Here is a 13,856-nt window from a genome sequence, read left to right as displayed (position 1 = left end):
CCGGTGTCCGGCGTGTTGTTCCCCTCGGTGCCTGAAGGGGAACGTTGCCGCCGGCGGCGGGATCCGGCCGAAGGGTCGATGCTCCAAGTCAAACAGGGGGAGCTGCATATATGAATCGCTGATGGCGGCAAAGACAAACAGCCGCCAGTGGACGCTCCTCTAACTCGGTTAGCGGACACCCGACCTCGCGCCTCGGGCTCAGGCGCGCCATCTTGGTTGGGGAAGGAACTGCCAACTGTCACGGACGCCTCTTCGCCCCGCTTCCGGCGTCTGGCTTATTCACTCGAAACGATACGGCGCTGCAGTGCGGACGAGATCACCCAGGCGCGCTCCACTTTCCGCCCGCCGCCGAAGAGCGCAGCACTGGATGGTATGCCAATCGCAAGGCTGTCAGGTTAAGAGTCAGCACCCAAACAGCACCGCGCGCTCAAGTTGTCGCTCACCGCCACTGAGCCCAGCTTGTGTCGTTCTGACCTTCGAATTTTCTGGTGCTCAAAAAGCATAGTTTCATACTAATATATACTGGAGAGAAATGTGGTGCTGCAGTCGCGGGCCGTCATGGGCGCCGCCTTTGCAGCTAGCAACGTTTCTCGACTACTTGGCTTGGTTAGCCAAAGGTTTTTTTTTTTTTTATCTCGAAGCCAAAATCAACAGAAAAGAGCAACGTCTTCTTCTTGTTCATCTTCCACGAAGCTTCTAAACAATCCCTGACAAATAAATCATTCTGGAGCTTCAATTTTATAATAACAAAACAAAATTGATTAATATTTTACCATAACATTGTGGCTTTTTTGCAGCCAGAGGCAACTTTTCAGCCTGTTCGTGAGCCATGCCCAAGAAAAGCGGAACGTGGTACATGACGGAACGCTCGCTGAAGCGTGGCTCCCCTAGACAGTGGCGCCCGATTTCCTTCTAGTATATATTAGTACGAAACTCTATGGTTTCAAGATGGACTGCGCTTCCTTCTTGATCGCTTACATCGTCACTAGTCAACTGAAACGGCTTTCGAATCGGGGGTGTGATGAGCGCTAACAGAGCGGGTTCCATGCGGTAGGTTTCAGCGCTGTGTGGGGAAACTTTCGAATAGGAGCCGGTGTTGTGGTGCACGAAATGGCCTATATGGAGGAGGTCTATGGACACATTCTTCCTTAGATGGCACAGAATGGCTTCCGGAGCTTATAACTTGGAGCATCCCGCACATGGGTCAGGGGATCAGCACACGTTTTGCAGCACAAATGCGCCTCAGGGCCTTTCGTTGGTCGTTGGGCTATGTTTGCATGGAAACAGTGTCAAGCGGGGTAATTATTACAAAATAATACCAAGATTTGTGCTCTTCGTTATCTTTTATAATAAAACCCATTTTTGAATGCCGTACCCCAAATAATTATTGCCACAAATCTCTCTTGACACCAGCACACAAAACATTATTCAAAAGAATGGGTTACTGGCCGTTCAAAGATTATCGAACAGCACAAAGGTTCCTTATGCATCGCCTAGATCGCTAGCCTGCCCCCCAGTGGAATAGAAATATAAAAAGGCCATGAGCGGCAAAACAGGTAGTCTCACCCCACACTTTCTACCGCGTTATTATTTGCGGCGTCACAAATCGGTAATTGTGAAAAGCGAATGACGGACCCTGTTAGAGAGCTTTTAGGGACGGAACCGTCAAGTAGGGCCATATAACTGTTTCATACATGAACCCGGTAACGTTTATGGAAGAACGCGTATTAAAGGGCAATTTCAGCTGGGAAACATTAACCAGACAGTTAGCAGCTGGTAAGTCAGGCCTGGGAATAAAATCACACCAGCTACCCGCCGCGGTGGCTCAGTGGCTAAGGCGTTGCGCTGCTGAGCACGAGGTCGCGGGTTCGATTCCCGGCCGCGGGGGCCGCTTTTCTGATGGAGGCGAAAAGCAAAAAAGCCCGTGTGTACGAGATTTCGGCGCACGTTAAAGATCCCCAGCTGGTCGAAATTAATCCGGAGCCCTCCACTACGGCGCGCCTCATCGCCTGCGTTGTGTCGGCGCGTTAAACCCTACAATCAGATCAAAATCACACCAGCTTCGACACAGTACTGCTGTCACGAGTCTGCGCAGGTGGACCATTCGCCTGGATAATGGGACATTTCTGGCGCCACCTTGTTGGCTTCTCATCCTGTCGCCAAATTCCATTGCTGTTATCGGCCGAGAGTTACCCATAAAGAACGGGCTTGATTCACAATTGATTTCAGGTGTTCGTTTCACCGGAACATTGTAATTAGTTCTTGCGCAGTTATTGCTCATCAACAAAACGCTTTCGCACCGAACACTGCTGGCTTCGACACAGGGGGCACTGTTCTTCCCCACAAAACGGTGAGATCGCTGAAAGTGAAGCAGAAATGCGGCATCTTGTTTAATCGAGACAGCCTTCCCGAAGTCCTACGATAATGCGGATAAATTCAGCTGCGAAGGCGTTCAAGTGGCTATTTGAACCGAACAACTGCGCCACCCGTTCCGAACTGAAAGCAACACTTCCGTGCCTGATAGTCCCGACGACGAATCATATATAGCAGGAGCTGTGCTAGAACAGTGACGAAAGGGGAGTATGCCACCGCCCCCACGCAGTAAGTTTGTGCGTTTCGTGAACAGCACAGAATGTGGCGCAAAATCTCCCAGTGAATCGCGCCGTGAACCAACACTTGCGTGCGCCATAGAAAGGCTTAACGGGTGGTTACTAAAACAGCACTCACGGGTGAGTCGCCCATTTTTAAAACGTTCTACTGTCGGCTTGCTTTGAGGGTGCATAAAAAGGCGCGTGTGACGTCACGGTGCGTCGCGTCCCGACGCTGAGCCGCGCACCCCGTGCATCCCGGCGGCGTCAGTTCGACGTCAGCGCCTTGCGAGGCGGCGTGGAGTAGCTGGCCATCCAATATTCACTGCGGCCCCTTGACTGGGCGCCTCGCGCGAGGGCGTCGCGGCGACGTCCGCCTGTTGACGGCGGTGGAAGCCCGGAGGTGGCGGCCGCGGGCGATCGGCGGAAAATGAATATGCAACCGGTGCCCGTGCAGTCATACATAATGAACCAGTTCTCTCCGCCATTAGGCGCGCCCTCTGCCGCGCAGCCACGGGGAGTCATGCATGTTTCATGAGTGTCGACGCCGCGCTACCGGGGGGCTTCCCTGCGCTCCTTTGGCGGACCCGTGCGTCATCGCCGCCGCCGCAGATGGCCTCGCGCCCCTCCGAGTGCACGCCGTGTTTACAAGCGAGGGGACGACGCTGCGGGAGCCACGAACGCGTGCCGGTGGAGTTGACGCTGCAGTCTGTCGTAGCCTGACGTCGCAAACTTGCCAGCTTGTGCCGTGGCGTCACCGAATCACGTGGTTTTCGTTTCCCGAGCCGCCGATATATGAAGGCCAGGCTTTCACAATAAATCGTTCAGTACCGCGGCGATCTGAGCGCTGTCGTTATCGTCTTGCCACCCTTGGTCACCGCCCGGCGTAGGGGGAACAGCAATGGCGGCGAGCATCGAACCAGCCTAAGTTTGAAGATCACGAAGGCAACCGCTCATCTGCCGGAATGTCGGGCTAAATGCTGCAGTTCGACTACGCAAATGATAAGTGAACTTATATGTCACCCGCATTGAGTCGTACTTTAAGGCAAACGGGATCGTAGATGATGCGAAGAAAACAGCGCTTATCGTCTCGGCACTGGGCGCAAATACCATCGGTATGCTAAGTGGGCGCTTTGCTCCACAAAAGGTTAATCAGTTATCCTGCGCGGAAACGGTGCTGTTCTTGGAAGGATTTTCGCACCGAAGCCGAACGAGATAGCGGAGAGCTTCAAGTTCTCTTCAAATGAGGAGGAATCAGCTCAAAGGTTCGTTTTGTAAATGAGAAGCTTGGCTGACAGATGCACCTTTGAGGAGATGTTGGGCCGCATGCTACGGAACAGGGTAATTTGCGGCATTCGAAGTGTCCGCACCCAAAGGGAACTGCTTGCTCGACCGAAATTTACCTTGCACGAAGCGGAGCGCATTAAGCTCGCGGCTGAAGCAGCAGGACAGGTCCCATGGAGGCACCACCCGTAAAGACTGAGCCGGAACGGCACACGCTGGCCAGTGAGCGGCGACCTCGTGGAAAAGCAGCGAGGACAGGAATGGACCGTCGAAACCGCTGTGGCAGCCAGGAGCGCTGCTAAAGGAGCCTGTTCAAGAATGCTAGATGTTTCCAGTGTGGAAGGAAAGGGCACCTACGTCGCTCGAAAGGGAGGCGGAAGCAAAAGACGTTTGCCATTACGGGCAAAATTCGGAGGGCGGCCAAACACTGCCTTCGCACTTGTGCTCTTTGAAGCAACGCCCCGACAAGATCGTGGACCTCGTTATGGAAATAGACACCGGCTCATCAGTACGTGTGTATCCTGGGACGAGCTAGCTGGCCACCACTCAAGAAACTTAATTTGAAGCTCTCGTGCATAGTACTTTGGAACGCTGCCAATTTCCGGTCAGCGGACCCCTCCTGTTTCGTACGGTGACAAGACCGTAGCTGCACCAGTGACAGCGCTTCGTCAATCGGGGCCATGTTTATGGGCTCGAGACATCATTCAGAAGCTAAACAGCTTGGGAGCTCCGCTCCTTAGCTTGTCAAGCTCAGCCAGTCCAGAGGACGTGGTAAGCCAGAGGCCATTTGGCGGATTACAGCGATGTGTTTTATTTATTTATTGTACCTCAAATGCCCCGAGTAGGGGTATTACATGAGGGGTGGGCAGATACATCAGTTAATAAGGTGATCGATGAAATCCTTGAATTTAGTAGGGTCGGAGTGCTGGATGGCGTCGGTGGGCAAGCTGTTCCAGTCTTCGGCTGTTTGCACGAAGAATGAGTGCAGATGGGCAGATGTACGGGCTGCTGGAGGATAAACAGCTTTTGCATGGCTAGTGCGGCATGACGTCCGGTGGGCGGGTGTGATAGCAGATGAAGGAGGCAATGCGTGGTAGAATTTATGAAAGAGGCAAAGGCGAGAGGTTTTTCGTCGTGAAGCTAATGTTTTAAGGTTGGCGCGGCGTTTGAGGGCAGATACGCTAGTATGATGTGAATAGTCGGAGTAGATGAATCTAATCGCACGGTTTTGAACGGCTTCAAGTGTGTACGTATGACTAGATTGAAAGGGGTCCCAAATTGCGCACGCGTACTCTAGCTTAGGCCGAACTAGTGTAATGTAAGCTTGGATCTTTAGTGAAGGGGGAGCAAGTTTTAAATTTCGTCGAATGTAGCCGAGTGCACGGTTAGCGTTGTTAGAAATATGCAAAATGTGCGATGACCAAGAAAGATCGGAAGTTAGATTGATGCCTAGGTATTTATAGGAGCTAACAGAAAGAATTGCGGAACCACAAATGGAATACGTAAATGTTTGGTGTGACTGCTTGCGATGAAATGAGATGAGTACAATTTTTTTAACGTTCAGGCGCATTAACCATGTTTCGTACCATGTTTGAATGAGGTGTATAGGTCGGACTGAAGGATTGCGGAATCGGAAGGATGACGTAAAGAGCGGTATAGAACGCAATCATCAGCGAATAATCTGATATTGGACTGAATGTTAGTAGGAAGGTCATTAATGTAAATCAAGAATAGCAGAGGGCCGAGAACAGTGCCCTGCGGAACTCCGGAGAGAACGGGGGACATATCTGAAGCAATGTTGTTGGCGTAAACAAACTGTTGGCGGTTAGTCAAAAAGTCACGGATCCAATAGAAAATCTGAAGGTTTAAATTTAGGCGGGATAGTTTTAAAAGCAAGCGTTTGTGTGGAACTTTATCGAAAGCTTTTTCAAAGTCTAGGAAAAGGGCATCTACCGGTGAGTTAGTATCCATGCCAGAGCTGATATCATTCACAAATAGCGCGAGTTGCGTGCCACAGGAAAGCCCTTTCTGGAAGCCATGTTGGTGAGGGTGGAAAAATTTATTGGCAGTTAGGAATTTTACAATGTGGGAGTAGATTATATGTTCCATGATTTTCGAACAAACACAAGTTAATGAAATGGGACGGTAGTTATTATTGGAATTTGAAGTACCCTTTTTCGCCGCTGGGATAACTCTGCCCACCTTCCAGTCCAGCGGCACCACACCACATACAAGAGACTGCTCAAAAATGTGCGCCAAAATGATACTTGAGACATGTTTTGTGTTTTTTAGTATTTTTGAATTGAATCCGTCGATGCCAGAGGAAGATGATAGTGACAATGATTCTATAACTTTTAAAATACCATTAGGATCAAACACTAATGATGGCATGATGTCGTGGTCGAAGAAAGGGGTGTCATGAAACTCACTCACAGATTCTCTGGTAAAGACGGAGCTGAAGGTTTTGTTTAGAATTTCGGCGACATCATGTGCTGGTACAGGGTGGTTATGATCGTCGGTTAGCAACAGCGAAGTGGGGTGGCTAGGGTTAAGTCTTCCAAAATCGTTTTGGGTTATTACGTAACATTTCTGGTAATGTGGTAGAAAAAAACGACCGTTTAGCCTTTTGGGATTGCGCCGTGAACGTCTTGTCCGCCGCACGATATTTGGCCCAAGCATGTGGGCTGTTATACCGTTTAGCCGACCGGAATAGTCGTTTCTTTTTATTGCTCAGACGTTGAAGTGATGAGCTGAACCAGAGGGAAGATGATTTTTCTTTGACGGTAATGGTGGGGACGTGTTTGTGGGTTAACTCCTGCATTTTATTTTTAAAAAGGGACCAGTTACATTCAAGAGAGCGCTGCAAGAAATCAACGACGAACCACTCAGAGAATGTTGTTAGCTCTTCAGTGATAGCCTCGTAATTTCCTTTATCGTAGAGGGTGATGGTTTTTTTATTTTTTTGCTGATGAGGTAACTTCAGACTAATTGAAGCGTGGATTGCTGTGTGGTCACTTAGGCCAGATAAGTGGGTAAGTGGTGATATGCTATCAGCGTGCGAAGTTAAAAGGAGGTCCAGAATGTTTGAAGAATTACAAGATTCTCGAGTTGGCGCAGAAACAAGTTGTGTTAAGCCAAAAGTTAGACACGTGTCGACAAAATCGCTTTCTATGCTGCATTTTGATGTTGTTAAGGCGAGGTCGGACCATGTTATCGCTGGGAAATTGAAGTCGCCGAGTATTAGTAAGTGTGTGCTGCGATTTGATACGGATAGTAAGTTTAAGGCGCTATGGAATTCTGTGATGAATGAAGAATGCGCGTCAGGGGTGCGGTAACATGCACCAATAATTAAGGGTGGAAAAGAACTGTTGCATCTTATAAATAATAGCTCAAGGGTGGAGGGGACATTAACACGGCTGCACTGAAGTCGTTGGTGAGCTGCTATCAAAACGCCGCCACCTCGTTTGGTCTCGCGGTCGAGTCGAAAGAGATCGTGATGTGGAAAGCAAGATATCAGTTCTGTATCGGAAATTGAGGAATTAAGCCATGTTTCAGTTAGTACGATTAGGTCGGACTCAGTGGTATCGATGAGGGAACGAAGATCGTCGCGCTTAGGCAGAAGGCTCCGGATGTTAGTGTATATTAGCTATAAAGATTTACCGATGGAATTTCCTTGGGAAGGTTTGGAAAGTGGGGGCTATCGTGGTCGGGGAACTACTTTTTGAGCACGGCGATCGAAGACGTAAGTGGTTTTGTCGATCAAAAGTTTGTCATGGCGGAGTTTGTAGGGTTTGGGTTGGGACTTGCCGAATTCGATCAAGCGTTTTTGCGCAAAGCGGGTGTTAGGTGAGCAGTCCTGGCCAATGCTGTAGTCTGAATTCTTCAATTTTTTGGCGTTCGAAAGGACGTTTTCTTTGTCTTTGTAGTGTGAGAAACGCACGACAATAGGGCGTTTTTTGTCTGGTTGGAACGGACCTATTCTGTGTGCCCGCTCCACACTTCTTGGATCGAGGGATACTTGACGCGTTTCATTGTACCAATTGCTCGGATTGTGACCATGTTTCCTTCTCGTCGTCGTCGAAGCCAAAAAACAGAAGGTTAGAGCGGCGAGCGCGGTCTTCAGAACTGTCAAACCTGTCGGTAAGAGTACATTGGCGTTGTGCGCGGCGAGTGTCTGGATGTCATCAACCTGGGTTTTGAGTGAGGCAAGTGTTGAACAGTCGTTCTCTATTTTTGTTAGTATGCAGATGATGTTGTCGAAGGTTTTTTTATGTTGGGAGAGCGCAGTGCGAATGGATTTCATTTCGTTCAGTATTGTTTCCTGGGAAGAGCGTATGGCGTCTAGTGTAGACTGGATGTCACAAGGATCTTCTGTTGAGGACGAGCGTGTGGTAGGCCCGGCGTTTTCCTCCACATCGCCGCACAACTGTAGTAGTTTCAAGGTGACAGCGGAACAACAATATGCAATATCAACAACACAGCCTGGGCTCGGCAGCACTAGCAAGGCGGCATAAGAAGTGCGTTTAGCAAATAATGAGGAACAATTTTTTACCTGCGCAAAGAACAGGCGTTGCAAATGACGGTTGGCCATCGCTGGCGTGCTGCCGCGCCCACTGAAGAGCGTGTCGATAGCGCAGAGCCTTTTATCGGGGTGAAGTGACGTAGGGGTTGAGTCGGTGGCACGTGACCAACGAAGAAACCGGGCTGCGAAGAGATGATCCTCGGGCGGCGCCGATGGGCACTGGCCAGATGTGCTGTGTTGAAGATCCGGGGTAGCCGAAACGTCGTGCGTCCGGGTGTCTGGGTTGACCGGGCTCAGTAGTATCGGGAGGCAAGGGTTCGTTTCAGCAGCATGAAACTGCTCGCCGTGAATTCCGAGCGGAAAGGCCAGGAACAGGAGCTGCGCAAAGAACAGGCGTTGCAAATGACGGTTGGCCATCGCTGGCGTGCTGCCGAGCCCACAGCACGCTTGAACCGGAATTAGGCTTATTCAAGGTTCCACGACACAACTGCATGTGAAAGAGAGTGTGGTGCCGAAGGTTTTTAAAGCAAGGCAGGTGGACGCTGCGTTACACAAACTATTGACATCCGGCGTGCTGTCTCCAGTTACGCATTCTAAATAAGCAACGCCCGTCGTGCCTGATGAGAAAGCAGACGGGTCAATCCGGATTTGTGAGTATTACAAGGTAACCGTCAAAACAGTGGGAGAAACGGAACAATACTCATTTCTCCACATAGGTGACGTCTTCGCTGCACTTAACGAGGAACACGTGTACAGAGCATTGAACCTGAGCGATGCGTACAATCAGACACCGCTGGACGGAGAAGCCAATAGTCCACACCCATCGGGGACTGTTTTGTTACAACCGCCTGCCGTTCGGAGTGTCGTCGACACCGGCTATTTTTCAGCGAACCCTCGAAACCATCCTGGGTTGCATTCCAGGAGTACCTGGATGACGTGCTGGTTGTTCAAAAGGAGCTTGACGGGCTAAGTGCCGTCAAGGTGGTACTTGTGTTCTTTCGTGAGAATGGCGTGCCACTCCGAAAAAGCAAGTGCACCTTTCGGAGACCCGAGGTTTAATACCTAGGTAACAGGATCAGCAACGAAGGACTCCAGCCCCTGGAGAAAAAACTGGAAGCTGTAATGAACGCTCCAAGTCCCAAGAACGTTAGCGAATTGCGTTCTTACATTGGTCTTCTGATGTACTAACATGACAGCTTGCTCGCTCCGCTCTACGGTTTGCTGAGCAAGGATTCCCGCTCGGTATGGGGACCGAAACAGCAGGAGGCATCTAAGAAGTCAAAGCTGCAGCAAGCTAGGATGCTGACGCATTTTGATCCCACCAAGGCATTGCGCCGCGGGTGATGCTGCTATGGTCCCCGGCTCACACCGGCGTAGGAACCAAAGAGCTGGCTGAGCACTAATACCCCGGGCGTGCACTCATCTTCGCCTTACGCACGGAGCACTCGAGGTCGCTGGGTACGTCACGCAACACGACCGCACCGCCCGCACAGCACCATCCCCGCCCAACGCAGAACTTACGCTATAGGAAGCTCAGATGTGGCTACAAACCCACTCCTTCCCACATCGTACGCATTTACAGCACTCCCACCCACACATATTCTCCGCAGTGTGTCCGTGACGCCATGATCTCGACACGCTTTACCACTCCCTGTGCGAGTGGCCCACGGACCTTTATCTGCCCCCCCTCCCCGCCCCCATCTTCCGGGAGCCCCCTTGGGTAGCTCTTGACTCGTGGACCAACGGACAACGACGAACAAGCGGTACAGCACCCTCCCCCCCTCCAACTCGAACCCGGTGTCTCAACAATAAAGTGTTTTTTAAGCGAAATTGCCCGAAACAGTAGAGCACGTCCTTCTAGAGTGTCCGGCATACATCCAAGAAAGAACTCACCTCGCAGAAAAGATTGAGTGCCTCAACAACGCATCTATATCTTTGAAAGGTCTCCTTGGACCCTGGCCCTCTCCATCGTCCCAGAGAAAAGTGTTGGTTGCTTTATTTGACTATTTACACGGAATCGGCCTCGCAGAGACAATTTAGAACTTTACGTGTGAGATCGTGTGGACTTTTAAGTCACCACGCAAAGCTTCGTGTTCACTTTTTCTTTTAATCTCTTCTTTTCCCCTCTTTCTTCTGCCCTACTTCTTTTAGGGCCTTTACTCCCTTCTCCCCATCCCCAAAGAGTAGCATGCAGGCGGGAACATGCCGGCAAACCTCTCTGCTTTCATCTAATAAAGAGCTCTCTCTCTCTCTCTCTCTCTCTCTCTCTCTCTCTCTCTCTCTCTCTCTCTCCTTCCTAGTGGGACCAATGGTGCTCCCTCAAACAACTAATGTGTGTCCCCATAGACAGGTTTTATCAGACCGAAAACCTCTGATAAGGTCTCGACACACAGCGCGTGCATGAAACCGGGCTTCCATTGCGTCAAAACGGTTACTTAAAAATCGCGAAAAAGGATCGGTTCTAGATAAGACAATAAACGCATCTATCATGAAGCAGGAGCGCAATGGCGTACCTCTATCTCATAGAACATGTATCGGTATACGTTTAGATCGTTGGTAGTTGCGTTTACTTAGTCGAATGGGTTTGTTCTTCATTTGCGTGGTGACTTTGAGCGTTCGACGACCGATTGGGCAAACTTTCAGCGAAGGTTGGACGCACTTTTAACTTTCGCGCTCCTCTCAACTTTTTTTAGGAAGGGATGGTAGATTTCTTTCTTTCTCTCGCGCTCTCTCTCGCCCGCGACGACTAAACTTAACTAGAGGTTACAAATACTCACGATTAGCAAGAACGCCATTCGATTATTCAAGTGGTGCCAGCAGCCGCTTGTTTTCTCAAAGCACCACTGCTAGCACACCTCTTGTCCAGTTCTGGCCGAGGCGCTTTTTTTGCATCTCGCAGCGCACTATTTTGAGAAGAACTTTACCATCCCTTTCCAAAGAAAGTTTAAAAAAGCGCGAAAGCTTTCTGACATGAAAACTGCGTCAAAAGTGCGTCAAAACCTTCTCTAAAAGTGCGTCTAGCTTCGCTCGTCAAACCTTCAAAGAGCCAAATCCCAAATGAAGAACGAACGCAAACGACGGTTTCTCGCGAACTAAGTGAACGCATCTACGAACGGTCTCAATCTATATCGACACGATGTTTATGAGGCAAAGGCATTCTGTTTCCCTCCTTCTTGGCGATCGATGCATGTATCGGCTCGTGTCGAACCGTTCCTTTCCCGCGATTTTCGAGCGACCGTTTCAACGCAACGGAAGCACGCACGCGCCGTGTGTCCAGAGATCGTGTAAGAGCTCTCGGCGGGCCAGCCGCTGTGTGGGCAAGTGCATCGGTTCTTCGACAGGACGCCATCGGTCCTGCTAATAGTGCTTTCGCTTTAAAAGAAAATCGCTCACCTTTATTCATTCGCTATGCTGGCCTCCCGCGACAGTTGTGTGTAAATTCATGCAAAACTATATTCAAGATGCAGACAGCGCGCTACTCTTAAAACATTTTTCCTCCCTTTCTTAATCGGTGACCACGAGAAATGGTTCAAGTAATCGTTCACTTTGAAGCGGCACGCCGAACTCTTCCAGACACTCGCCAGGAAAAATCCGCCATCTTCCCATCTGTGTGTGGCCTGCGTTTATATATTTGGAGCCTAGCCAAGCAAAACTTACGATGAAGCGTTCATGGACATGTAATCCTCCAAGTGACAGGAAAATAGCGCGGACATAGAGGAATCAACTTACGACAGTCCCCCCTCTCGTCGTGTGAAGCAGCGAGAAGTAGCCACTGTTCAAACTGCCAGCCGCAAAAATCGCTTTCCCGTTGCCATCTTTTTGCGACAGGATGCTCCTCTTGAACACGTTTTGGGACTGGAGATGCACATCAGCATTGCGCTGCCTTCAGTAAATGCCCGCCTGCTCTGCCGAGGCAGTCTCATACTTCACTGAAGTGCCTGATGAACAGTGGCGATAACAATTTAAATATAAAAGCCGCTAACGACTAAGACAGGACCAACGATCCTCCAGGTGTCCATATGGGGCCGCAAATAACTGCGGACAGAAGCGTGATTTTCAGAGCCGTTGTTTCAGCTACCCTTCTGAGATTTTCTTTCCGTCTTGTGTTCGCAGGTTTTTCCTCAAGTTCTTTCTCAAGTGCAACCAAAACTGCCTCAAGAACGCCGGCAACCCGCGGGACATGCGGCGGTTTCAGGTACGCTCGCTGTGACAATCGCTTACTTTACACAGGCACTGGAAGCGCATACTACCGTCTAGAAGTAGGCTGGTACCGGGCAGCGCCACGTCATGGAAAAGCGGAAATTCTCTGCTCTGGCTTTGCAGACATGTTCCCTAATTGAGAAAGGTTTAGCAATTGTGTCTACGTGCCTTGGAGCACTTCAGCGCATATTTGGACGTACGAACAAAAACCAACGAAGTTGTTCGGATTGGGTGAGGCTGGTGTCGCGTTTTGACTGTACCAAACGTTCGCCTCCTTTCGTGACCTTATGATTAAGCTGAAACTATTCAGCCATAATAGCAGTAGGTGAAGAATTAAGCCTCGTTAAATGGGTTATCGCGGAAGCTGGACGGTGCATCCGTTCTTTTTTAAGAACGGATGCACTGTTATGAACATGGTTGCTTTTGCGCGCGCAGTTGTAAAAGTAAGTTTTTTCGTTAATCAGTGTATTGCTGTTGTCACAGCGTTCCGCCGAGATAGAGAGATAGCGTGATATAGATCTCTCTCTCTGTCTCTCTCTCTCTGGAGGTCGTGGGTTCGGATCCCACCCGGCGGGCATTTTTTCACCACTTTCTTTCTGACTCAAAAAATTCTTCATCTGTTTCTATGACCTACCGCATTCCCCCTTTGCTTTCCGAGGTTTTCTTGACTGCCAACACTTATTCTGTCTAAATTCACCGAGCCCCTCATTTCCCGTTTCTGATTCGCTATTATATTTATATATATATATATATATATATATATATATATATATATATATATACATATATATATATATATATATAAGGTTTGGAAATGAGGGGCTCGTTAGGAAATACAGAAAGAAATGCCGGCAGTCTACAAGGCCAAAGAAGGCATAGGGGAATGGTTAGACAATTTTTTACCGTTAGTGACGTTACATTTTTTTTATTATTATTAATACGTGAGAAAGAAAGAAAGAAAGAAAAACACGCGCCCAGAGTGGGGACCGAACCCACGCCTTTCGATTAGATCTCGAATGCCTTACCAATTCGGCTATCTGGGCGACTGTGTTCTCCTTCGCTTTCTGGGGTATTTATATTTACCACAACTGTATATGACGCTCGAGGGTGGTAGCCAGCGCCACTCAGACTACACGGGGAGAAGGGGACCTTCTTTTCAACCCCCGGGGCGTGACTCAAGCGTCTACAGCCTGTCAAGAGCGGGTCAACTGGCGGGGAACCCTCTTATGCTACCTTGGCATCAAGGCTGCCAGAACCGAGGC

At 49.6% G+C, this 13,856-nt stretch overlaps 1 protein-coding gene across 3 annotated transcripts in view; it reads left to right on the top strand.

The window, feature by feature from the left end:
* Positions 1–13,856, top strand: part of Kn (EBF transcription factor knot) — a 321,220-nt gene that overhangs the window by 285,518 nt on the left and 21,846 nt on the right. For all 3 annotated transcript variants that reach the window (XM_077688236.1, XM_077688235.1, XM_077688237.1), the window contains exon 8: positions 12,508–12,589. In XM_077688236.1, the coding sequence (XP_077544362.1) occupies positions 12,508–12,589 (82 nt within the window). The remainder of the gene's footprint in view (positions 1–12,507; positions 12,590–13,856) is intronic.

The sequence above is a fragment of the Haemaphysalis longicornis genome, unplaced genomic scaffold, assembly GCF_048455015.1.
Source record: "Haemaphysalis longicornis isolate Haplotype H1 unplaced genomic scaffold, Haemaphysalis longicornis Haplotype H1 scaffold_1, whole genome shotgun sequence".
Taxonomy (NCBI): domain Eukaryota; kingdom Metazoa; phylum Arthropoda; class Arachnida; order Ixodida; family Ixodidae; genus Haemaphysalis; species Haemaphysalis longicornis.
The sequence above is the reverse complement of the archived record's forward strand: the minus strand, read 5'-3'. Positions and strand labels throughout refer to the sequence as shown.